Raw genomic sequence first — 26,647 nt, 5'->3', positions numbered from 1 at the left:
GATTACCTGGTGGGAAAGAACACAAAGCCTAAGAAAAAAAAGAGTGGTCCTTTAGGGTATGGATTGTCAAGAGTATCTGACAGTTTGGCTGATTTCAGTTTTTACATATCATGTATTCTTCCCACTTTTCTAGAGTATCTGTGTGTTTAAGTACAGGAAATTTTTTTAGTATGGAGCTAAAGCTGAAACTCCAGTACTTTGGCCACCTCATGTGAAGAGTTGACTCATTGGAAAAGACTCTGATGCTGGGAGGGATTGGGGGCAGGAGGAGAAGGGGATGACAGAGGATGAGATGGCTGGATGGCATCACTGACTGGATAGACGTGAGTTTGAGTGAACTCCAGGAGTTGGTGATGGACAGGGAGGCCTGGCGTGCTGCAATTCATGGGGTTGCAAAGAGTCAGACATGACTGAGCGACTGAACTGAAGCTTTACCTAATGCAAAGTAAAACTTCCAATAAAATGTTTTCACCTATCGCTGGCTCAGTTGGAATGGCTTAGGTACAGAACACAAACATGTAACAGTTTTTTAAGCCATTTTAAGTTGCAGTGAAATTATTTGGGACACTCCCAAAATAAACACACAATTACTAGTACAAATTCATAATGCACAGAGGGAAGAAATTGTACAAAATCTATTTGGACATCCTCAAAGGATCCTTTGGGCAAAGTGCCTTTCATATCTGACTTTTATAGTTTTTTCTAGGATTGTGTTGGTTATAGATGAGGAAAGAACTGCTCATATCTTCTGATGTCTTGGAAAGTTACCCCTTCAGTGTTCATTTAATACTGTAGTCAATTTGGACTTACCTGGTGGCCCAGTGGTAAGAATTCTCCTACCAATTCTGGGGACGTGGGTTCAACCCCTGGTCTGGGAAGATTCTGTGGCAACTAAGCCATGCACCACAACTGCTGAAGCCCAGTGCTCCAGAACTCATGCTCCACAGCAGTGGAAGCCACTGCAATGAGAAGTCTGTGCTCTGCAACCAGAGAGTAGCCCCCACTTGCTCCAGCTAGAGAAAGCTCATCCTCAAAGACCCAGCACGGTCAATATAGATATGGATATATAGATATATGTATGTATATATACATACATACATACTGTAGTCAGTTTATCCCTACTGTGGTGAGTTGTATCATGGAAGATTTGAAGAAATACCCATTTGAGTTTAATTGGTACTACCAGGTTGCCATCATAAATCTCAAAACCTAAGTAGTTCTAGTGTTTCATTTCAGAATTGGGAGTCAAATGCTATACATCAATGTGATGGAATTTGTGAACTCCATAGACTGATCTGTCTTCTGTGAAAGAGGCCCTTGTCAAGGACTTTAGTCAGAGCATTCTTGTAGTTTGATGATCTGCAGAAACCTTTCCTCCAATGTCTCATCTTATTGACTATGTGCCCAGTCACTCAGTCATGTCCAACTGTTTATGACCCCATGGACTGGATGGAGCCTGCCAGGCTCCTCTGTCCATGGAATTCTCCAGGCAAGAATACTGGAGTGAGTGGCCATTTCCTCCTCCAGGGGTTCTTCCCAACCCAGGGACTGAACGTGTGTCTCCTGCACTGTCGGGTGGATTCTTTACCAATTGAGCCACCTGGGAAGCCTCTTACAGGCTATGAGTAGATGATTAGTGTTGCCAAGACTCCATTTTTTCCCCTGAGGCAAAGATAAAAAGCCTTACTCCTAGATCAAGGAATAGGCATTAATAAACAATGAGTCTTTGATGTCTGTTAACTTGTTAATAGATTAGACCAAATTTAGATTTGACCTCCTGTTTTGTATACTTTTAAAGAGAAAGATTTATGGTTATCTGGAAGATCAAGAAGGTGAGCAAGTTCAGCAAAGATGAACGTTGAATAAATATTTTGAGATCACATAAGGTCTTTTTGGTTTCTTTTTTTTTGAGAATGGTTCCAGGATGTCTGATTAAGTCAAATCACATGGACACATTTCATAAATGCTTCCTTCTTTAATCTTAAAGAACCAGTTAATCCCAGAAATCATCTTTAGTGATTTAGTGGCTGACCCTTGATAATTTTGAAACATTTGCAATCTCCCATTGCATTTTGTCTCTCCTTAGCCAATAGATCATGGCGTAGATCAGGAGCTGGCAAACTACAGTCTGTTGTCCAGTTCAGTTCACTAGCTGTTCTGTATGGCCTGCAAACTAAGAATGGTTTTTGTATTTTTAAATCATTGGAAACAATCAAAAGAGTAATATTTCAAGATGTGTAAAACTCATATAAAAGTCAAGTTTCAGTTTTAGTTCAATCTATAAAGTTTTATTGGAACACAGCTATGCTTATTCACTTATGAACAGTTTACGGCTGTTTTTGCACTGTAATAGTTCAATAGTTGAGACAGAGCTGTGACTCACACAAAGTAAAAATAATATTTGTATCTGCTCCTTCACACATAAGTTTGCTGAACCCTGGATAATGAGCTATTATTTTATAGAGTTAAGTTTATCCTTAGAAGTTTTATGAATAAAATCATAGATTCAAGCTTAAGAATTTCGAGGTGGGTTACTGAATAGCCTTAAGATCTTGGTTTAACACCAATACAGTATACTAACGCATATATATGGAATTAGAAAGATGGTAACAATAACCCTGTATATGAGATAGCAAAAGAGACACTGATGTATAGAACAGTCTTTTGGACTCTGTGGGAAAGGGAGAGGGTGGGATGATTTGGGAGAATGGCATTGAAACATGTATAATATCATATATGAAATGAGTCACCAGTCCAGGTTCGATGCATGATACTGAATGCTTGGGGCTGGTGCACTGGGACGACCCAGAGGGATGGTATGGGGAGGGAGGTGGGAGGAGGGTTCAGGATGGGGAACACATGTATACCTGTGGCAGATTCATTTTGATATATGGCAAAACCAATACAAATTGTAAAGCTAAAAAATTAAATTAAATTTTAAAAAAAGATAAAAAGAAAAAGATCTTGGTTTAAGACTTAAGTAGAATGACTCTTCAGAAAAGCTGAAACATAACTTTCCAGGCAAATTGTTGATTTTGCCCTGGTCAGGGCAGGTAGTGTTGCTGATCTTCATCAGATAAGACACAACAAAAGTAAATATAGAACCAGAAAGAGTACATTTGGGTTATGCAAACTAGAAAATGAGGTATAACTTTTTGGTTAAGAACTCACAGATAGTGAATGAATTTATATCCTCCACTGTCTCAGTTTTGGGGTTTAAAAAAAATCATAAAATAGATACATTGCTTGGACTAATACAAGATATAGTTAAGCATTGTTTAATTAAGTCTGTTACAGTTGAGTTAGATCTTCCTTAAATTCAGCATTAGGATTTTAGGCAAAAGTTTCAACCGAGTCAGTGTGAACTCTTATGGATTTTACTTTGATTATTCTAGATCTTTTCTCCTCAGGAATTCTCCTACCATGACCATTTATTTATTGAATCAATATACTAGTGTCTATAGCTACAATTTGATAATGTGCAGTCAAAATTGGAAAAGGAGTACGTCAAGGCTGTATATTGTCACCCTGCTTATTTAACTTATATGCAGAGTACATCATGAGAAATGCCGGGCTGGAGGAAGCACAAGCTGGAATCAAGATTGCTGAGAGAAATATCAATAACCTCAGACATGCAGATGACACCACACTTATGGTAGAAAGTGAAGAAGAACTAGAAAGCCTCTTGATGAAAGTGAAAGAGGAGAGTGAAAAAGCTGGCTTAAAACTCAACATTCAGAAAACTAAGATCGTGGCATCTGGTCCCATCACTTCATGGCAAATGGGGAAACAGTGAAAACAGTGACAGACTTTATTTTGGGGGGCTCCAAAATCACTGCACATGGTGACTTCAGCCATAAAATTAAAAGACACTTGCTCCTTGGAAGAAAAGTTATGACCAACCTAGGCAGCATATTCAAAAGCAAGACATTACTTTGCCAACAAAGGTTCATCTAGTCAAGGCTATGGTTTTTCCAGCGGTCGTGTATGGATGTGAGAGTTGGACTATAAAGAAAGCTGAGCACAGACTTTTGAACTGTGGTGTTGGATAAGACTCTTGAGAGTCCCTTGGACTGCAGGAAGATCCAACCAGTCCATCCTAAAAGAAATCAGTCCTGAATATTCATTGGAAGGACTGATACTGAAGCTAAAACTCCAATACTTTGGCCACCTGATGCAAAGAACTAACTCACTTGAAAAGACCCTGATGCTGGGAAAGATTGAAGGTAGTAGGAGAAGGAGACAACAGAGGATGAGATGGTTGGATGGTATCACCAACTCAATGGACATGAGTTTGAGTAAACTCCGGGAGTTGGTGATGGACAGGGAAGCCTGGCGTGCTGCAGTTCATGGTGTCGCAAAGAGTCAAACACGACTGAGCGACTGAACTGAACTGACTGAGAGTAAGGAATGATCCAGGATTTGTGAAGTCTGAAGCTTTGTGATTTTTTTTTTAATGAAAATAAATAAATGGGCTTCCCTGATGGTTCAGTTGGTAAGAGTGCACCTGCGATGCAGGAGACCCCGGTTCAATTCCTGGGTTGGGAAGATCCCCTGGAGAAGGGATAGGCTACCCACTCCAGTATTCTTGTGCTTCCCTTGTGGCTCAGCTAGTGAAGAATCTGCCTGCAATGCAGGAGACCTGGGTTTGATCCCTGGCTGGAGAAGCGAGAGACTACCTACTCCAGTATTCTGGCCTGGAGAATTCCATGGGCTGTATAGTCCATGGGATCTCAAAGAGCAACTGAACTGACTGAACTGTAGAATTTTCTTCAGCTCCTGATACTAATTTGTCTGTGGTGCCTTTATTCTAGCTGTTCTTTTTCAAAAAAGATTCCTAACATAAAATTTTTAGGAAAGTGCTATAGAGAAGAAATGAGTGTTAAATGACAGTAGTCTCAAAATAACAGTTATAGATTGGTAAATGGAAACAGACTGAATATTGTTAGAAATTCTCTCTGCATGAATAGTGTTAGTACTCTGAGCAACGTGGTTTACTTCCATAGTGGGATTAATAGTAAAAGTAGTGGCACCTGTTAGCGATAAGAAAATGATATTATTGTTCATTTATGTTTACAGCTGGTTCTCAGAATTATCTGTTGAGTGGTAATCTTTCCCTCTAAGTGGCATCACTGAGAAGATTTTGCATAATTGTCCTTTTTTAAAACTGAAGATTTATTGACATAAAATATTATATTAGTTTCAAGTGGACAACATGGTGATTTGATATTTTTATATATTACATAATGATCACTACAATAAGTCTGCTTACATCTCTCACCATACAAAGTTATTATGATATTACTGACTATATTTCCTTTGCTGTACATTATATTTCTCTGACCTGTATATTTTATAACTGGAAGTTTGTACCTCGTTGTTGTTTAGTTGCCCAGTCATATCCGATTCTTTGTGACCCCCTGGACTACAGCATGCCAGACCTCCCTGTCCCTCACCATCTCCTAAAGTTTGTCCAAGTTCATATCCATTACATCGGTGATGTCATCCAAACTTCTCATCCTCTGACGCCCTCTTCTCCTGCCCTCAGTCTTTCCCAGCATCAGGGACTTTTGTACCTCTTAATCTTACCTGTTTTAGCCATCACTCCTTCCCTTTAGCAGTCACTACTTCATTCTCTGTATCTATGATGTTCTGTTTTGTTATATTTGTTTGTTTTGTTTTACTTTTTAAAATTTATTTTTTTATTGAAGGATAATTGCTTTACATAATTTCGTTGTTTTCTGCCATACCTCAAAATGAATCAGCCATAGGTATACATATATCCCCTCCCTTTTGAACCTCCCTCCCGCCTCCCTCCCCATCCCACACCTCTAGGTTGATACAGAGCCCCTGTTTTAGTTTCCTGATCCATAGAGCAAATTCCCATTTGCTATTTTACATATGGTAATGTAAGTTTCCATGTTACTCTTTACATACATCTCACCCTCTCCTCCCCTCTCCCCATGTCCATAAGTCTATTCTCTATCTGTTTCTCCATTGCTGCCCTGTAAGTAAATTCATCAGTACCATTTTTCTACATTCCATATATATGTGTTAGAATACAATATTTATATTTCTCTTTCTGACTTACTTCATTCCGTGTAATAGGTTCTAGATTCATCCACCTCATTAGAAGTGACTCAAATGCATTCCTTTTTGTGGCTGAGTAGTATTCTATTGTGTGTATGTACCACAACTTCTTTACCCATTCATCTGTCGATGGACATCTAGGTTGCTTCCATGTTCTAGCTATTGTAAATAGTGCTGCAATGAACAATGGGATAATGTGTCTTTTTCCGTTTTGGTTTCCTCAGGGTATATGCCTAGGAGTGGGATTGCTGGGTCATATGGTGGTTTTATTCCTAGTTTTTTAGGGAATCTCCATACCATCCTCCATAGCTGGTCCAGCCTCTGGCTGATCTCCAAAATTCCTTGCCCCAGCTATTTAAGAGATAATTACTCCGAATAACCTTGGAGAAGAGCAGGCCCCCTTAAGACAGTAACTTTCCACATACATGCCTATATATACTCACTCTTCCTGGATAAGTGCAGCAGCTCGCTAATCTGACTGCTGCCCCTTCTCGCTTCATTAAAGGTGATTTGTTCCTGTAAAGTGCCAGTCTCGATCTTTTTCTGACCTCGCCTTCTCTAACTCCCTTACCTTACAGGGATCGTTTCCCAGCATGACTGGATATGTGGCTTAGGGGCTTCTCGGGCTGGTTCTGACCTGGCAGTGGGCAGGGCTAGATCCTGGAGCAGCTGGCTGGATAGCCTGGCCAGGGAGTTTCCTGGGGATGGTAATGGCTTAGAAGCCTGGTAGGCAGGCTATGCCCTGGAACCAATACATGAGACGGAGGCATCCAAAATGGTGCTGTCCAGCACCAGTGCTTCTGTGGTAGAAGTAGATCCCAAATGCAGCTGCTGCCAGCGTCAGTGTTCCCAGGGTGAGACCCAATTTCCTACCGCCTCTCCAGTGGCTCTGCCAAGATTGGCAAGTCTGACTAGGCTCCTTTCAAATTATTGCCTTTGTGGTGAGTCTCAGAGCATGTGAGGTTTTTGTGGGCACCCTGAAAGAGCAGAGTATCTATTTCCTTTAACCTCCCTGCTCTCTAGTATACAAACACTGCAGGCCTTCAAAGCCAGACATTCTGGAGGCTCTTTTCCCAGTACAGGACCCTTGAGCCAGACAGTCTTATGTGGGGCTCGGACTACTTGCTTCTTGGGGAAAATATTCTGCAATTATTATTCTTCCTTTTGTGAATTGCCTCCCTGAAGTATGGATCTTCACCCTACCATGTCTCTAGCTTCCTTTTTTATATCTGGAGTTGTGAAAATATTTTCTATTAGTCTTCAGGTGGTTCTCAAAGATACTTGCTCTTTCAGTGATTGTAATTTTGGTATGCCCTTGGGAGAAGGAGAGCTCAGGGTTTTTCTACCATGCCATTTTGGTCACAACCCTAATTGTCCTGTTTCTTAACCACTTGATACATTGGATCGTCTAGCAGCCCGTCTACTTATAATTTCTCTAAGCCTAAGCATAGAGAACTGAAAACCTTTTAATACTGTTTTTCACTTGAGGAACAAGATGTTTTTGTGAAGAACTTAAGTTTGTTTTCATTCTATCTTGTTACTTACTGGAGATTTTTTAAAATACTAAGCCACAGGTTACAGATAGTCTAAACTGGCTTTGACTCATTCCAGCTTGGGACTTCCCTGGTGTCTCAGCAGTAAAGAACCCACCTGCAATAGAAGATATGGCAAAAGCCACAAGTTCGATTTCTGGGTCAGGAAGATACCCTGGAGAAAGAAATGGCAACCCACTCGAGTATTCTTGCCTGGAAAATCCCATGACAGCCCATGGAGTCTCAAAAGAGTCAGACAAAACTTGTTGGCTAAACAACAACAGCATTCCAGCTTATTTTAAATATTTTAAAAATGAGCCTCCATTAACTTAAGCTATTACTTCTTAAAACCTACTCAGATCTAGTTTTAAGCTCTCCTGTTAATCTTGATGGTTTTTGCTACTTCAATTTTTTGTCCAAGTTATTCTTAAAAGGAAAGGCTTCATGAATGTCCTTGTATAGAGCATTTCCTATTCCTTTTGCCATTTGGGGGCATTTTAGAAATTATGCATAAATGAATTATTTAAATCCTATCTTGATCTTTGCCTATCCAGTTTTTCCACAACAATTAAGTAAATCATTTGGTCTAGAACAGGTAGAGTCTAACAAAAATCTTGAATTCTGAAGCAGATTTCTCTTTTCATGACGATTAAGAAAACCCTTAATTATTAACTTCTGCTCATGTCTAAACTATAGTTTCATTCAACACTGATATTCTGCCTTGTGGATATTATGAAATATGGTTCTTTCTTTTTTGAGAAAAAAGTGAAAAAGGGTAGCTTTCTTAGGGTGTAGGGAAATAAGAAGAAATACAAAGGGTGGAATTAGATTGAAGATAAATTTATGTTGAGAAAAAGATTGCTTTAGTCTTGAAAAAATGTGAGGTAGCTACTGCTTCCTTCTCCTGAGAGAGAACCTTCTATCATTGACTTCACCAACAAGTGATCTGAAATTGGAAAATGATGGTAAAAGTAGCCATCTAGTAAGTTCAATATAGGCAATATATATATGGACTGGGCTTCCCTGATAGCTCAGTTGGTAAAAAATCCAACTGCAATACAGGAGACCCTGGTTCGATTCCTGGGTCAGGAAGAGCCACTGGAGAAGGGATAGGCTACCCACTCCAGTATTCTTGGGCTTCCCTTATGGCTCAGCTGGTAAAGAATCCACTTGCAATGCAGGAGACCTGGGTTCGATCCCTGGGTTGGGAAGATCCCCTGGAGAAGGGAAAGGCTACCCACACCAGTATTCCAGCCTGGAGTATTCCACGGACTATGTAGTTCATGGGGTCCCAAAGAGTCAGACACGACTGAGTGACTTTCACTTTCACTTCACATATATGGACTGAGGTATAAGATGTAATGCTGTGTTAAAAAAAAAATGGCATTTCCTGCTTTTAAAAAGTTATACTCAGTAGAAGCAGTAGAGTGAGGGAACTATTGTGAATTATGCAATATTCTGTGTACCAGACATGCTTCTAAACCCAGAAAATATCTTATCATATTTAATAATCAAAGTAATCATGAGAAATACACAGATTATTCCTCCCCTTTCCCATTTTATACTTTGGACAATAAAGATTTTGAGAATCTAAGTGGTTTTATCGAGGTTACAAACCAACAGCATATGAAGCCAGAATTTTAATATGACTTCAGAAGTATACAAGTAAATATAGAGAACAGAATTAAAGAGGCATAAAAATGAAACATCTTGGGTGTTAACCACTTACTGAAATGGGAAACCACTTCAGTATTCTTGCCTTGAGAACCCCATGAACAGTAGGAAAAGGCAAAAAGATAGGATACTGAAAGATGAACTCCCCAGGTCAGTAGATGCCCAATATGCTCCTGGAGGAGAGTGGTAACTCCAGAAAGAATGTAACTCCAGAAAGAATGAAGAGATGGAGCCAAAGCGAAAACAACACCCAGTTTTTTATGTGACTGGTGATGGAAGTAAAGTCCAATGCTGTAAAGAACAATATTGCATAGGAACCTGGAATGTTAGGTCCATGAATCAAGGCAAATTGGAAGTGGTCAAACAGGAGATGGCAAGAGTGAACATTGACATTGTAGGAATCAGCGAACTAAGATGGACTGGAATGGGTGAATTTAACTCAGATGACCATTATATGTACTACTGTGGGCAAGAATCCCTTAGAAGAAATGGAGTAGCCCTCATAGTCAACAAGTGTCCGAAATACAGTACTTGGGTGCAATCTCAAAAATGACAGAATGATTTCTATTCGTTTCCAAGGCAAACCATTCAATATCACAGTAATCCAAGTCTGTGCCCCAACCAGTAATGCTGAAGAAGGTGAAGTTGAATGGTTCTATGAAGACCTACAAAACCTTCTAGAACTAACAGCCAAATAAGATGTCCTTTTCATCATAGGGGACTGGAATGCAAAAGTAGGAAGTCAAGAGATACCTGAAGTAACAGGCAAATTTGTCCTTTGAGTACAAAATGAAGCAGGACAAAGGCTAACAGAGTTTTGCCAAGAGAACATACTGGTCATAGCAAACACCCTCTTCCAACAACACAAGAGATGACTCTACATATGGACATCACCAGATGGTTAAAACCAAAATCAGATTGATTATATTCTTTGCAGTCAAAGATGGAGAAGCTCTATACAGTCAGCAAAAACAAGACCGGGAGTTGACTGTGGCTCAGATCATGAACTCCTTATTGCCAAATTCAGACTGAAATTGAAGAAAGTAGGGAAAAATCACTAGGTATGACCTGAATAAAATCCCTTATGATTATACAGTGAAACTGACAAGTAGATTCAAGGGGTTGGATCTGATAGACAGAGTGCCTCAAGAACTATGGATGGAGGTTTGTGACATTGTACAGGAGACAGGGATCAAGACCATCCCCAAGAAAAAGAAATGCAAAAAGTCAAAATAGCTGTCTGAAGAAGTCTTATAAATGGCTGAGAAAAGAAGAGAAGCTAAAGGCAAAGCAGAAAAGAAAAGATATACCCATTTGAATGCAGAGTTCCAAAGAATAGCAAGGAGAGATAAGACAGCCTTCCTCAGTGATCAGTGCAAAGAAAGAGAGGAAAACAATAGAATGGGAAAGACTAGAGATCTTGTCAAGAAAATTAGAGATACCAAGGGAACATTTCATGCAAAGATGGGCACAATAAAGGACAGAAATGGTAGGGACCTAACAGAAGCAGAAGATATTAAGAAGAGGTGGCAAGAATACACAGAAGAACTGTACAAGAAAGATCTTCATGACCCAGATAATCACAATTGTGTGATCACTCACACTCACCTAGAGCCAGACATCCTGGAATGTGAAGTCAAGTGGGCCTTAGGAAGCATCACTACGAACAAAGCTAGGGGACGTGATGGAATTCCTGCTGAGCTATTTCAAATCCTAAAAGGCGATGCTGTGGAAGTGCTGCACTCAATATGCCAGCAAATTTGGAAAATTCAGCATTGGCCATAGGACTGGAAAAGGTCAGTTTTCATTCCAATCCCAAAGAAAGGCAATGCCAAAGAATGTTCAAACTACCACACAATTGCACTCATCTCAAAAGGCTAGCAAAATAATGCTCAAAATTCTCCAAGCCAGGTTTCAACAGTACATGAACCATGAACTTCCAGATGTTCAAGCTGGTTTTAGAAAAGGCAGAGGAACCAGAGATCAAATTTCTAACATCCATTGGATCATCAAGAAAGCAAGAGAGTTCCAGAAAAGCATCTACTTCTGCTTTATTGAGTATGCCAAAGCTTTTGACTGTGTGGCTCACAACAAACTGTGGAAAATTCTTCAAGAGATGGGAATACCATACCACCTTACCTGCCTCCTGAGAAATCTGTATGCAGGTCAGGAAGCAACAGTTAGTACCAGACGTGGGGAAATGGACTCGTTCCAAATCAGGAAAGGAGTATGTCAAGGCTGTGTATTGTCACCCTGCTTATATAACTTATATGCAGAGTACATCATGAAAAATGCCACACTGGATGAAGCACAAGCTGAAATCAAGCTACCAGGAGAAATATCAATAACCTCAGATACACAGATTACACCACCCCTATGGCAGAAAGCAAAGAGGAACCAAAGAGCCTCTTGTTGAAAGTGAAAGAGGAGAGTGAAAAAGTTGGCTTAAAATTCAACATTCAACAAAATAAGATCATGGCATCCAGCCCCATCACTTCATGGCAAATAGATGGGGAACCAATGGAAAGAGTGAGAGGCTTTATTTTTTTGGGCTCCAAAATCACTCCAGATGGTGACTGCAGCCATAAAATTAAAAGACACTTGCTCCTTGGAAGAAAAGTTATGACCAACCTAGACAGCATATTAAAAAGCAGAGACATTACTTTGCCAACAAAGGTCCACCTAGTCAAGGCTATGATTTTTCCAGTAGTCATGTATGGATGTGATTATTGGACTATAAAGAAAGCTGAGCACTGAAGAATTGATGCTTTTGAATTGTGGTGTTGGAGAAGACACTTGAGTCCCTTGGGTTGCAAGGAGATCCACCAGTCTATCCTAAAGGAAATAAGTCCTGAATGTTCATTGGAAGGACTGATGCTGAAGCTAAAACTCCAATACTTAGGCCACCTGATGAGAAGAACTGACTCATTGAAAAAGACCCTGATGCTGACCAAGATTGAAGGCAGGAGGAGAAGGGGACGACAGAGTATGAGATGGTTGAATGGCATCACTGACTCAATGGGTATGAGTTTGAGCAAGCTCCACGAGTTGGTGATGAACAGAGAAGCCTGGTGTGCTGCAGTCCATGGGGTCTCAAAGAGTTGGACACGACTGAGCGACTGAACTGAACTGAACTGAAAAATGAACCATTGGAGTTTAATGCCACCAAAGTCTCTTTAGTTCAGAATTATTTAAGGAAGTCTTCATGAAGAAGGTAGCATTTGAACTAAGCTTTGCAAATAGAAGAAAGGATTTTAACAGGTTAGTATGGCAAGAAAGATCCCTTGAAGGAGGAAATGGCAACCCACTCCAATATTTTTGCCAGGAAAATCCAAAGGACAGAAGAGCCTGGAGGACTGCGTTACAATCCATGGAGTTGCAAAGAGTCGGACACGACTAAACACATACACAGACAGCAAGGAAGGCAAGTAAGTGATAGAGCTGGGATTGAGTCCAATTCAGCATGAAACCGAAGTCCTTTTTTTTACACTACACATAACTAGAACAGTGAGAGAAAATGTGGGAAACCAGTAAAACTAAAACTGAATTATATTACCTTGAGTTTAAAAAAAGGTTGAAAAGGAAGCTCAGGAGGAAAATAGGAAGGTCCTTCAGTTCAAATACAGCAGATTCTGTTACAGAATAAATCATTGAAAATACCATCACTACCTATGGAGATTACATTTCATTTCTCCTCTTGGCTACTCTTATCTCTGGACCAGTATTTCAGAAGATTTGGTGGGTTGAATAGTAGTGGACCAACATGAAGGTAGGGCTTGATGTGGGGCTAAAAGCATGAGAATTGGAAAATACTTTTGATAGGAGCTAATGTTTTCTCTGATATACTTATTTTTAGATCAAACCATTTTTTGGTATGAAACCTCTATCAGAGGCTGATAGGGAAAGAGCAAGAAATCAGAAGATTCCAAAACTAAGTGAATTATTGGAAATTGCACGGAAGGCAAAAAAAATGGTGATATTTGATCTTTATACTCCTCCACGATCACATCCTTCCAGATCATCATATATCCGCCTCGTAGTAAGCGTGATCCTTGACTCTAAGATTGAGCAACATCTGGTACGTCTATCTCAGTATTTATGGTAGAGGTTGGGAAGTGGGTAGCATAGCATTTGAACCTGAACTACCTTGTAATCTTCCCTGGAATGGTTCTACTCCCTGTAGAAAATGGAGTTGGCTGCTTATATAGCTACTGAGTTGGCCAAAAATTCCTTCAGTTTTTAAGTAAAAATAAAAGACACATTTTATTTTTACCAAAAGGTTTATTGAGCAACATATCCACTGTTTTGTTTCACTAAAAAAGAGGTGCATGCTCAGTCATGTCCGACTCTTCACCACTCCATGGACTATGACCCGCTGGGTTCTTCTCTCCATGGAATTTTCCAGGCAAGAGTACTAGAGTGGGTTGCCATTTCCTACTCCAAGGGATCTTCCCAACCAAGAGATCAAACCTGTGTCTCTTGCATCTCCTGCATTGGCAGGCGGTTTCTTTACCACTGTGCCACCTGGGAGGCCTTATCTTTTGCCACTTTTCAAGCAACTTCATAATTTAATCTTCCAAAAATTTCTTATCTTTTGGGGCAGAACTGTTCCAGGTACCATTTACAGCTTTCCAGGGAATAGACATTTTTTCCATTAAGAGAATTTTGTAAATACCAAAATAAATGGAAATCCAAAGATGCAATGTCTGGTAATACAGCAGATGAATCAGAACTTCCCAGCTAAGCTGTAAGTTTTTGCCTGGTCATCAAAGAAACATGAGATTTTGCATTATTCTGATGAAAGATTATTCATTTTCTTTTGACTAATTCTGGTTGCCTGTTGTTGAGTGCTGCTTTCAGTTGGTCTAATTGGGAGCAGTACTTGCAGAATTAATCATTTGGTTTTCTGGAAGGAGCTCATAATAGAGAACCCCCCTGCCCCCTCCCAATCCCACCAGAGACATCATCACCTTCTTTGGATGCAGACTGGCCTTTGGTGTGCTTAGTGATAATTCATTTTGTTTGCCCCATGGTATCTTCAATTCCACATTATTGTACAGTATCCAGTTATCATCGCCTGTCACAACATGTTTTAAAAACAGAACATTTTCATTATGTTTCAGTAGAAAATCGCTTGCAAAAAATACCTTCAAGAAGGTTTTTTTTTTCCTTAATTTATGTGGAACCCAAATATCAAAGCAATTAACATAACCATGGTAGTGCAAATGATTTTCAACACTTGATTTGGATATTTTGAGTATGTTGGCTATTCCCATGTGGTATAACATTGATTGTTCTCAATTAATACTTCAATTTGATCGCTATCAGCTTCAACTGGTCTTTATGACCGTGGAGCATCATCCAGCGAGAAATCTCCGGCATGAAACTTCACAAACCACTTTTGACGTGTTCCATCAGTTACAGCACCTTCTCCATACACTGCACAAATCTTTTTTTTGCATTTCAGTTGTGTTTTTACTTTTCTTGAAAAAATAAAGCATAATACGTCAAAAATGTGACTTTTTTCTTTCTTCTTCAACATTAAAATCCTCCAATTTTGAAAAGTTTTTTTTAATGCGCACTACTATTTCAGCTGTCACAATACAATCTAATAAAATTGTCTCAAATGAAGTTAAAGACAAGTAAGTGCTGCTCAAACCATCTTACAGGAAAAAAAAGAAAAGAACAAAAATTTTGGTCAACCCAATATATGTGACAGTCTATGAATGAGCCAGTTAAATTTGTATCAGTAGGGAAAACACTGAGGCTGTTTGCTATTGCAAATCAAATGTCACCACTGTGTTGAAAGGGAAAGGGAATGTGTAATAGCTGTGTGATGAGACTTGCACCATCATCAGCATACATCTCTTAGAGAAAGGGCCTTAGAGAAAGGGAACGCTAAGACTTTCATTATCAGCTTTCATTTATGATATAGAAAGTTTTTATTTCAGCAGAAAATTTATTCGTCATGTTTTCCAGAAAGCTCTGCATTTTGGCAGTCAGTCATTCCACATATCTTTAACTCTCAGAATATGGAAGAATGCCAGGAATGAAACAAATATCTGTCATTTTGCAAATAGAACTCTTTCCACAGATGAGTCATAATAGCATTTCCTGTTGACAGGAAATTACTCTTCTCAAAGATGATTTGTATCATTATCAGCCAGAGGAGATGTTTATGATTCCAGCCCCTCCTCCACACCTACCACCTACTCATCCACTTTAGCTAGTGTAGTGATACAGTGAACCCTTGGCCCCACGATGTTAACTGGGAAAACTCAGCTCCAGAACAACCCTGGTGAAAGCCCCATTACAGTTCACTAGACAATATTAGGCCAGGTTGACTCTTTCATCAAGGACTAGAATCTCTGCTCCCTATAAACTGTTACTCATGATGGAATGAGACTTCTCCCATTCTACATGAGGCTGTGTGTACCTAGACAGCTGATTATCCACTGAAAGACTTACTGTTTCTCCTTGCAGATTATTTGGTTACCAGGTTCTGAGAGGGATTACGTCAGGAGCAAAGCTCCTGGTTTTCAGCACATTGGCCGGTTATTCACCATCGAAAGACTTACAAAAGAAAAGATCACTAGAATAAACGTTGACTACAAGAACTTGTTCTACAATGGGTTGAAGTAAGTGTTTAACCACACCTCTCTTGGTGTGTGTTGCCTTTCTTGCACAAAATCTGCATCCCAGCCAAGCTACTGGGATTTCTCCTCCCATCTCAAGAATTTCTGTGTGTGGCTATCTTTGTGAAATTCCCTATTTTCCTCTTCTTACCCTTCCCTCCCTGTCTGCCAAAAAATGTTTATTAAGGGTAGACTCTGTTCCTGGAACACAGTCTTTAGCCCCTCCTCCTGTCCTCCAATCTCTCATCATTTAACCCACTTTTGCGTATTCTTGGTGTTTTTCTTTTTAAATAATGTAAGTGTTTGAAAAGTCAGAACTCAAAAAGTTGTTGATGTCCCCTGCCATTACCAGAGAGATCCCAGTACCTTATAAATGGCTTTGTGATCCAGTTATCAAGATCTCTTATAGTGTAAAAAAAATTATTAAATATCAAATTTATAAATATTATAATTAGAGATACATTTTCAGAATTTAAAGTACCTGGGAATAAAATAACTTCTTCAAATTTATTAATCACTGCTTGCATTAATCCCTATACCATTTCTGTTAAAAGTGATTTTTTTCAGATAATTCTAAATGCTTCAGAAACAAAGTATCCTTGGAGATAGAGGTGTAGCTATAATTATGAGTATAGATGTAGATATAATTATAGATATATATCCAAAATCTCCCTGGGCTAGTAAAAATTCCCCTAGTTACTTTTCTGTATTTCAAGCCTTGAACTACGCTGTTGTATTCACCTAGATACCAATAAAAGGTATTGCCGATTTATTACACTCCACTTGAATTAATATTATTCCACAGTATAAAGTACAGAATATTAAGTCCTTCAGTTCAGTTCAGTCGCTCAGTCGTGTCCGACTCTTTGCGACCCCATGAATCGCAGCACACCAGGCCTCCCTGTCCATCACCAACGCCCGAGTTCACTCAAACTCATGTCCATCAAGTCAGTGAGGCCATCCAGCCATCTCATCCTCTGTCATCCCCTTCTCCTCCTGCCCCCAATCCCTCCCAGCATCAGGGTCTTTTCCAATGAGTCAACTCTTCGCATGAGGTGGCCAAAATATTGGAGTTTCAGCTTCAGCATTAGTCCCTCCAATGAACACCCAGGATTGATCTCCTTTAGGATGGATCAGTTGGATCTCCTTGCAGTCCAAGGGACTCTCAAGAGTCTTCTCCAACACCACAGTTCAAAAGCATCCATTCTTCGGTGCTCAGCTTTCTTCATAGTCCAACTCTCACATCCATACATGACCACTGGAAAAACCATAGCCTTGACTAGACAGACCTTTGTTGGCAAAGTAATAGCTCTGCTTTTCAATATGCTATCTAGGTTGGTCATAACTTTCCTTCCAAGGAGTAAGAGTCTTTTAATTTCGTGGCTGCAGTCACCATCTGCAGTGATTTTGGAGCCCAGAAAAATAAAGTCTGACACTGTTTCCACTGTTTCCCCATCTATCTGCCATGAAGTGATGGGACCAGATGCCATGATCTTAGTTTTCTGAATGTTGAGCTTTAAGCCAACTTTTTCACTCGCCTCTTTCACTTTCATCAAGAGGCTTTTGAGTTTCTCTTCACTTTCTTCCATAAGGGTGGTGTCATCTGCATATCTGAGGTTATTGATATTTCTCCCAGCAATCTTGATTCCAGCTTGTGCTTCTTCCAGCCCAGCGTTTCTCATGATGTACTCTGCATATAAGTTAAATAAGCAGGGTGACAATATACAGCCTTGACATACTCCTTTTTCTATTTGGAACCAGTCTGTTGTTCCATGTCCAGTTCTAACTGTCAAAACTAGTGGAGGTGATGGAATTCCAGTTGAGCTATTTCAAATCCTGGAAGATGATGTGTGAAAGTGCTGCACTCAATATGCCAGCAAATTTGGAAAACTCAGCAGTGGCCACAGGACTGGAAAAGGTCAGTTTTCATTCCAATCCAAAGAAAGGCAATGCCAAAGAATGCTCAGACTACTGCACAATTGCACTCATCTCACACGTTAGTAAAGTAATGCTCAAAATTCTGCAAGCCAGGCTTAAGCAGTACGTGAACCATGAACTTCCAGATGTTCAAGCTGGTTTTAGAAAAGGCAGAGGAACCAGAGATCAAATTGCCCACATCCACTGGATCATCAAAAAATCAAGAGAGTTCCAGAAAAACATCTATTTCTGCTTTATTGACTATGCCAAAGCCTTTGACTGTGTGGATCACAATAAACTGTGGAAAATTCTTCAAGAGATGGGAATACCAGACCACCTGACCTGCCTCTTGAGAAACCTATATGCAGGTCAGGAAGCAACAGTTAGAACTGGACATGGAACAACAGACTGGTTAGTCAGATCAGATCAGATCAGATCAGTCGCTCAGTTAGTACCTCTAGCTAAAAATTTACTAATTTGTTGATATTTTCAGAGAACTAACTTTTGGTTTCTTTGTTGGTTTTCTGTTCTGTTTTGTGTTTGCGCTAATCATTATTATTTTCTTCCTTTTACTATGTTGGGTCAATTTGTTCTTCTTTTTCTAGTTTCCTAAGTTGTAAAGATATGTTGTTGATATGAAATCTTTCTTGGTTTTGAAATTTTTCTTCCACTTTTATTCAAATATACATATAGCACTATAAGTTTAAGGTGTACAGCATAATGTTTTACTTACAAATATCATTAAATGATTATCACAAGAAGTTCAGTGAACATCCATCATCTCATATAGATGCATAACTGGAGAAATAGAAAGAAGTTTTTTTTACTCAATAACTTTCACATATAACATACAGCAGCATTAATTATATTTATCATATTGCACATTATATCCCTAGTACTCTAATGTTTCTTTTTTTAATTTTTTTAATTGAAGTATGATTTATTTACAATGTTGTGTTAGTTTCAGGTGTATGAAAAATTGATTCATATATATATTTAATTTTTCCTAATCTTTTCCATTATAGTTTGTTCAGTTCAGTTCAGTTCAGTCGCTCAGTTGTGTCCGACTCTTTGCGACCCCATGAATCACAGCACACCAGGCCTCCCTGTCCATCACCAGCTCCCGGAGTTCACTCAAACTCATGTCCATTGAGTCGGTAATGCCATCCAGCCATCTCATCCTCTGTCGTCCCCTTCTCCTCCTGCCCCCAATCCCTCCCAGCATCAGAGTCTTTTCCAATGAGTCAACTCTTTGTATAAGGTGGCCAAAGTACTGGAGTTTCAAGTTATTAAATGTAGTTCCCTGTGCTATACAGAAGTTCCTTGTTTATTTTGCATTTGATATTGTTTATATTTTAATTTATGCCTTAATTTATCCCTTGATTTAATTTATCCCTCCCTGTATTTCCCCTTAGGCAACTATAAGTTTGTTTTTTATGTCTGAGAATCTATTTCTGTTTTGTAAAAAAAATTATTTGTATCATTTTCTCAGATTCCATATAAGTGATATGATATTTGTCTTTTGCTATCTGGCTTACTTCACGTAATAGGTTCATCCATGTGCTGCAAATGGCATTATTTCATTCTTTTTATGGCTGAGTAATATTCCATTGTGTATGTGCACGCATGCACACATGCACACCATATCTTCTTTATCCTTTCATCTGTCAGTGGCTATATAGGTTGCCTCCATGTGTTGGCTATTGTTAATAGTGCTGTTCTGACCATCGGGGTACATGCATCTTTTGAATTAGACTTTTCTTTGTGTATATACCCAAATGGGATTGCTGGAGCATATGGTAACTATTTTTGTTTTTTAAGGAACCTCAATACTGTTCTCCCTAGCAGTTATACCAATTTGCATTCCCACTGAGAGGGCAGAAGGGTTCCCTTTTCTCCATATCTTCTCCAGCATTTATTATTTGTATATTTTTTTTAATGATGGCCATTCTGACTGGTATGAAATGATGCCTCATTGTATTTTCCATTTGCATTACTCTAATAATTAGTGATGTTGAGCATCTTTTCATGTGCTTTTTGGCCACCTGTATGTCTTCTTTGGAGAAATATCTATTCAGATCTGCTACCCATTTTTTCATTGAGTTGTTTGTTTTTTGCTATTGAACTGCATGGGCTGTTTGTATATTTTGGAGTTTAACCCCTTGTCAGTCACTTCATTTGCAAATATTTTCACCCATTCTGTGGATTGTCCTTTCATTTTGTTTATGGTTTCCTTTTCTGTGCAAAAGCTTTTAAGTTTTAATTAGGTCCCATTTGTTTTTATTTTCATTACTCCTGGAGATGGATCAAAAAAGATCTTATTATGATTTATATCACAGAGTGTTCTATCTATGTATTCCTTTAAGACTTTTATAATAGCTGGTCTTACATTTAGGTCTTTAATCCGTTTTGAGTTTATTTTTGTGTATGGTGTTAGAGACTGTTCTAATTTCATTCTTTTGCATATAGCTGTCTAGTTTTTCCTGCACCACTTTTTGAAGAGACTACCTTTTCTCCCTTGTATAGTCTTGCCTCCTTATTTGTAGACTAATTGACCATAAGTGTGTGGGTTTATTTTTGTTCTTTCTATCCCAGTTCCATTTATCTCCATTTCTATTTTTGTGCCAACACTATACTGTTTTGTTTGCATAGCTTTTAAGTATAGCTTGAAGTCAGGGACTATGATTCCTCGAGCCCCTTTCTTCTTTCTCAAGGTTGTTTTAGTTATTTGGGGTCTTTTGTGTTTTCATACACATTATTGACCAGGGAATTTTTGCCAAAGCCAAAACCTATGGTTGGCAACTTGTTATGTAAGTAAATATTGATACATCTCCCGTCAATAACATTTGGGCAACAAATGATATTAATACATCTCTGGTCAATAATTTGTTCACAATATTTCTTCTATTCCAAGAACACAGTTTATCTTTCCATCTATTTTGCATCATCTTTCATTTTTTTTATCAACATCTTACAGTTTTCAGAGTACAGGTCTTTTGCCTCCTTAGGTAGGTTAATTCCTAGGTATTTTATTGTTTTTGATGCAATGGCAAGTGGGGTTGTTTCCTTAATTTCTCTTTCTGATATTTTGTTGTTACTGTATAGAAGTGCAATAGGTTTATACACATTAATTTTGCATTTTGCAACTTCACTGAACTCATTGATAGAGAGATAGGTACTTGTTAGTAATAACAACTTGATTCATATGAGTTTTCTCCTCAGTCATCTTAAATCATGCTTAGGAAGAATCTACCTATATGTTATGCAACAGCAAGGCATGCTGAGCAAGAAATGCCATTCTCGCCTTCTTAGATTTTTATCTTCTAAAGCAGATGCTCTAAATGCTTGAGAAGTCATGAACAAATAGGCAGAACTAGATACTTGAACTTGAGCCTAAATATTATTTCTGAAGCAGAATTTTAAGACAGTCTATGGAGGCCACCCAGGAGAAGGCAATGGCACCCACTCCAGTACTCTTGCCTGGAAAATCCCATGGACGGAGGAGCCTGGAAGGCTGCAGTCCATGGGACTGCTAAAAGTCGGACATGACTGAGCAACTTCACTTTCACTCTTTACTTTCATGCATTGGAGAAGGAAATGGCAATCCACTCCAGTGTTCTTGCTTGGAGAATCCCAGGGACAGGGGAGCCTGGTGGGCTACCGTCTATGGGGTCGCACAGAGTCGGACACGACTGAAGCGACTTAGCAGCAGCAGCAGTAGTTTTCTGGTAGTGTCTTTAGGATTTTCTATGTTATCATGTCATCTACGGAGTCAGTTTTACTTCTTTTCCAATTTAAATTCATTTTATTTCTTTTCTTCTGTGATTTCTGTGGCTAGGACTTCCAAAACTATGTTTAATAAAAGTGATAAGCATGGTCCTTCTTGTCTTGTTCCTGATCTGATCTTAGAGGAAGTTCTTTCAGCTTTTTAACTCTGAATATGATCTTAGCTGTGAGTTTGTCATATATGTGGCCTTTATTATGCTGAATGTTCCCTGTTTGCCCACTTTCTGTAGAGTTTTTATCATAAATGGATATTTAAATTTATTAAAGCTTTTTCCACATCTATTGAAATGATCATATGGGTTTTATTCTTCAGTTTGTTAATGTGGTGTTTCACATTGATCAATTTGATAATACTGAAAACTTGCAGTCTTGGGATAGATCCCACTTGATCATGGTATATGAGCTTTTAAATATATTGTTGGATTTGGTTTCCTCATATTTTGTTGAGGATTTTTGCATCTATGTTCTTCTGTGACATTGATGATATTATTTGGAAGGAACACTTCTGAATTCATTGTGTGAGGCCACCATCACTCTGATACCAAAAGCAGAGATATCACAAAAAAGAAAATTATAGGGTTACATTACTGATGAACATAGATGCAATAATCCTCTTATGTTTTAAATGTAAGAATTTATAGCTATGCATTTCCCCCTTAGCATCACCTTTGCTGCATCCCATGAGTTTTTGTGCTTTCATTTTCATTCATCTCCATATATTTTTTTCATTTCCCTTGTGATTTCTTTCTTTATCCTTTAGTTACTTGAAAGTGCAATAATACTATCTTTTATACTTGCCCTTATATTTACTTTTAATGAGGATTTTTTGTCTCCCTTAGACTTCAGTCCCACAAATATGTGAATTTTCCAATTTTCCTTTTGTTAGACTTCTGACTTCATTGTGTTTGATTGGATATAATTTATGACCTAACATATCTAAAGTGAGAGTTGTCCCACATGCACTTGAGAAGAATGTGTATGTGCTTATTGGATTTGAGTGTTGTCTCTTAGATATAGTTTCTTGTGTTAAGTCCTCTGTTTCCTTATCTTCTGTCTAATTGTTCTATTTATCATTGAGAATGGGATATTAAAATCTCCAACTGTTATTATACAGCTTCAATTTAGTCAGTGTTTACTTTGTAAATTTTACTGGTCTATCATTAGGCACGTAAATGTTTATAATTAATATATCTTCTTGCTATGTTGAAACTTGTATTAATATATGATATCCTCCTTTGTCACATGTAAACTTTTTTAATATAGTCCCCGTTTTATCTGATATTAATATAGCCACCCATGCTCTTTTTAGTTACTATTTGCATAGAATAACTTCTGTCCTTTCACTTGCAATCTGTCTGTGCATTTGGATCTTAAATGAGTCTCTCGTGGACAGCATAAACATGGGTCATATGTTTTTATGCATTCTGACAGTCTCTGATTGGAGAGTTTAATCTATTTACATTTTAAAAATTACTGAAAAGGGGGAAGATTATTGTCATGTTGTTAACTGCTGTCATTTTTTTTAATATTGTTTCTGTCATCTGTTATTTTAATTTGTTATTTCTATATACCTTATCAGAGAAGGCAATGGCAACCCACTCCAGTACTCTTGCCTGGAAAATTCCACTGACGGAGGAGCCTGGTAGGCTGCAGTCCATGGGGTTGTGAAGAGTCGGACATGACTGAGCGACTTCCCTTTCACTTTTCACTTTCATGCATTGGAGAAGGAAATGGCAACCCACCCCAGTGTTCTTGCCTGGAGAATCCCAGGGATGGCGGAGCCTGGTGGGCTGCCATCTATGGGGTCGCATAGTCAGACATGACTGAAGCGACTTAGCAGCAGCAGCAGCATATACTTCATAATTTTTCCCTTATTTTCTTCCTTACTGTTTTCTTTTGTGTTTAGTTGTTTTTTGTAGTGAAATGATTAAATCCTTTTCTCATTTCCTTTTTTATATTTTTTTATACCCAATTATTTTGTGTTACCATGGGAATTACACTTATCATCCTAAAGTTATGACACTGTGGTTGAATTTATACAAGCTTAAATTCAGTAACATGCAATAACTTTTCTTTATAACGCCAATCCTTCCATTTTCACTTTTTGATGTCAGAAAATTTCATTTTTATATACTGTATGTCTCAAACATAAACTAATAATTCCTCTAAATGGAAGTTTCTCAAATTATGTAGAAGACAACATGTGAAGTTGATAAAGTTATAAAATTATTAGCTTTTAGACTAATAATTCTGGTTTTTTCCTATAGATCTTTTGCTAAATTATGTATAAAATAAAAGACTATAATTACACACCATTGTTACAATAATACTATCTTTTATAGTTGCCCTTATATTTACTTTTATTGAGATCTTTTTGTCTCCCTTAGACTTTGCGCTACTGTCTCTTGACTTTATTTCACCTTGGAGGACTCTCTTGAGTTTTTCCTACAGGGCTGATCTAGTGCCCATGAACTCCTTCAGCTTTCGTTTACCTGCTGCTGCTGCTGCTAAGTCACTTCAGCCATGTCCGACTCTGTGCGACCCCATAGACGGCAACCCACCAGGCTCCCCCGTCCCTGGGATTCTTCAGGCAAGAATACTGGAGTGGGTTGCCATTTCCTTCTCCAATGCATTAAGTGAAAAGTGAAAGTGAAGTCACTCAGTCGTGTCCAACTCTTCGCGACCCCATGGACTGCAGCCCACCAGGCTCCTCCGTCCATGGGATTTTCCAGGCAAGAGTACTGGAGTGGGGTGCTGGAATATCTTAATTTCCTCCTATGCCTGTGAATCTCCAACAAGACAAATGCTTCAAGATTCTTTCTTTGCCTTTGGCTTTTGGAACTTTGATTATATTGTGTGTCACAGGGAGGATCTCTTTGAGTTCATCTTACTTAAAGTTTATTGGATATTTATATTCATATCTTTCATCACCTTTGGGCAGGCTTCAGCCATTATTTCTTCAGATATTCTCTCTGCTCCTTTCTCTCTCCTTTTGGGACCTAAAAACGCATATATTGACTTGCTGAATGGTGTCCCACAGATATCTTAGGCTCTATTCCATTTTCATCAATCTTCTTTTGCTTCTTTTCCACAGAATCATTAATATCTATTGATTCATCTTCTAGTTCACTAATTATTTCTTCTGTCTGGTCAAATCTGCCTTTGGATTTTAATACTCAGTTTTTCATTTCATTTATTGTGATTTTTCAGCTCTAGAGTTGGGAGTGGTATTTTCTAGGCTTTCTGTCTATTAATGTTTCTGTTTTCTTCATTTTTAAAAAAATTATATATCTTCTTTTAATTCTTTGAGTATCTTCAAGATGGTTTTTTAAAACTCTTCATCTAGTATATCTGAAATCAGCTCTTTTCCAGGGACAGTTCTTATTGATTTATTTATTTTTCCTTTGAATGAAACCATACTCTCTTGTTTCTTTGTACACCTTGTGATTTTTTTCTTAAAAACTGGACACTGAATGTAATAATCTGGTAACTCTTGAAATCAGAATCTCCTCCTTCTCCAGGGTTTTCTGGGTTTTGCTATCTGTTTGTTTATTTATTTTTTTTTTTTTTGGTTGTCTCTGTACCAAAACTTAAGGTCTTCTAGGTCTCTACGTGCCTTTCCCTGGCATATGTGATCACTTCATAATTTTCTCCATATATGTTGCTTTTGCATGTCTTAATCTTTAATGTCTGGCTCCAAAAAGGGGGGAAAGAGATAAATGAATGGTGGGGAAGAAAGAGCACCTAACCTTTAAATCCACTGGAAGTCATTTTAGTGGAAAGGGAAGAAGTTTGCTTCAGTGAGGGGGGAGCCATGGTGAGGAAAGCAACAATAATACTGTATTCATTTTCTGTGCACGTCTGTAGCCAGAAGCAGCAATCAGTGATCAGAGCACAGCTCCCCAGTATTTGGAAGATGGTGACTGTTTTGCCCCCTGTGACTCTCATAAGCTGTGTGCAAGCTGCTCTAGGAATGTGGGCACAGCTGCCTGTCATGGAGCTGGGAGTCTGGAAAGGGTAACCACTACTGTCATAGTTGCTGAAACTGACCCATGTTAACTATAGCTTACCATCTAAAACGTCCCTGAAAGTTGTAAGATGACAACAGATGCCATAGTACCAAAATATTAATAGTTGCATTAGATTTTGCCAGTGTTATTGTCCAGGATGGGATCAGGTTCCTGGTGCTTCTTTTTCTGCCATCTTCCCAGAATTGCCTGCTGTGAATATAAGTTGTTACTTCTTAACAACTTCTTAGGTTAATGGCTAAGAATGCTGGAGCATGGTAGTTTTCAAAGTTTTCTAAGAAACTTTGTAAGTTTTATTTAGTTTTATAAGAAACTCCCAAACATTTTCAGAGGGCCTGCACTGTTTTATATCCCACCAGCAATGTATGATGACTCAGGGCTCTACATCCTTGCAGTTTATGGCACTGTCAATTTTTACTGTAGCCATTCTGATAGGTATGTAGTAATATCACACTGTGGTTTTAATTTTCATTCTCTGACACATGATGATACTGAAGATCTTATCATGTTCTTAGTTGCCTTGGTAAATAGATGGGAAAACAATGGAAACAGTGACAGACTAGTTTCTTGGGTTCCAAAGTCACTGCAGATGGTGACAGCAGTCATGAAATTAAAAGACGCTTCACTTTCTGCCATAAAGGTGGTGTCATCTGCATATCTGAGGTTATTGATATTTCTCCCAGCAATCTTGATTCCAGCCTGTGCTTCACACAGTCCAGCATTTCACATGATGCATTCTGCATATAAGTTAAATAAGCAGGGTGACAATATACAGCCTTGATGTACTCCTTTCCCAACTTGGAACCAGTGCATTGTTCCATGTCCAGTTCTTGCTGTTGCTTCTTGACCTGCATACAGACTTCTCAGGAGGCAGGTAAGGTGGTCTGATATTCCCATCTCTTAAAGAATTTTCCACAGTTTGTTGTGATCCACACAGTCAAAGGCTTTGGTGTAGTCAATAAAGCAGAAATAGATGTTTTTCTGG

At 38.6% G+C, this 26,647-nt stretch overlaps 1 protein-coding gene across 1 annotated transcript in view; it reads left to right on the top strand.

Moving 5' to 3' along the window:
• LOC129627865 (glycerophosphodiester phosphodiesterase domain-containing protein 4-like) overlaps positions 1–26,647 on the top strand; it is a 93,331-nt gene that overhangs the window by 56,344 nt on the left and 10,340 nt on the right. The window contains exons 11-12 of the mRNA XM_055547329.1: positions 13,153–13,374; positions 15,780–15,934. Coding sequence (XP_055403304.1) covers positions 13,153–13,374; positions 15,780–15,934 — 377 coding nt within the window. The remainder of the gene's footprint in view (positions 1–13,152; positions 13,375–15,779; positions 15,935–26,647) is intronic.

This window comes from Bubalus kerabau, chromosome 15, assembly GCF_029407905.1.
Source record: "Bubalus kerabau isolate K-KA32 ecotype Philippines breed swamp buffalo chromosome 15, PCC_UOA_SB_1v2, whole genome shotgun sequence".
NCBI classification, from domain to species: Eukaryota; Metazoa; Chordata; class Mammalia; order Artiodactyla; family Bovidae; genus Bubalus; species Bubalus kerabau.
The sequence above is the reverse complement of the archived record's forward strand: the minus strand, read 5'-3'. Positions and strand labels throughout refer to the sequence as shown.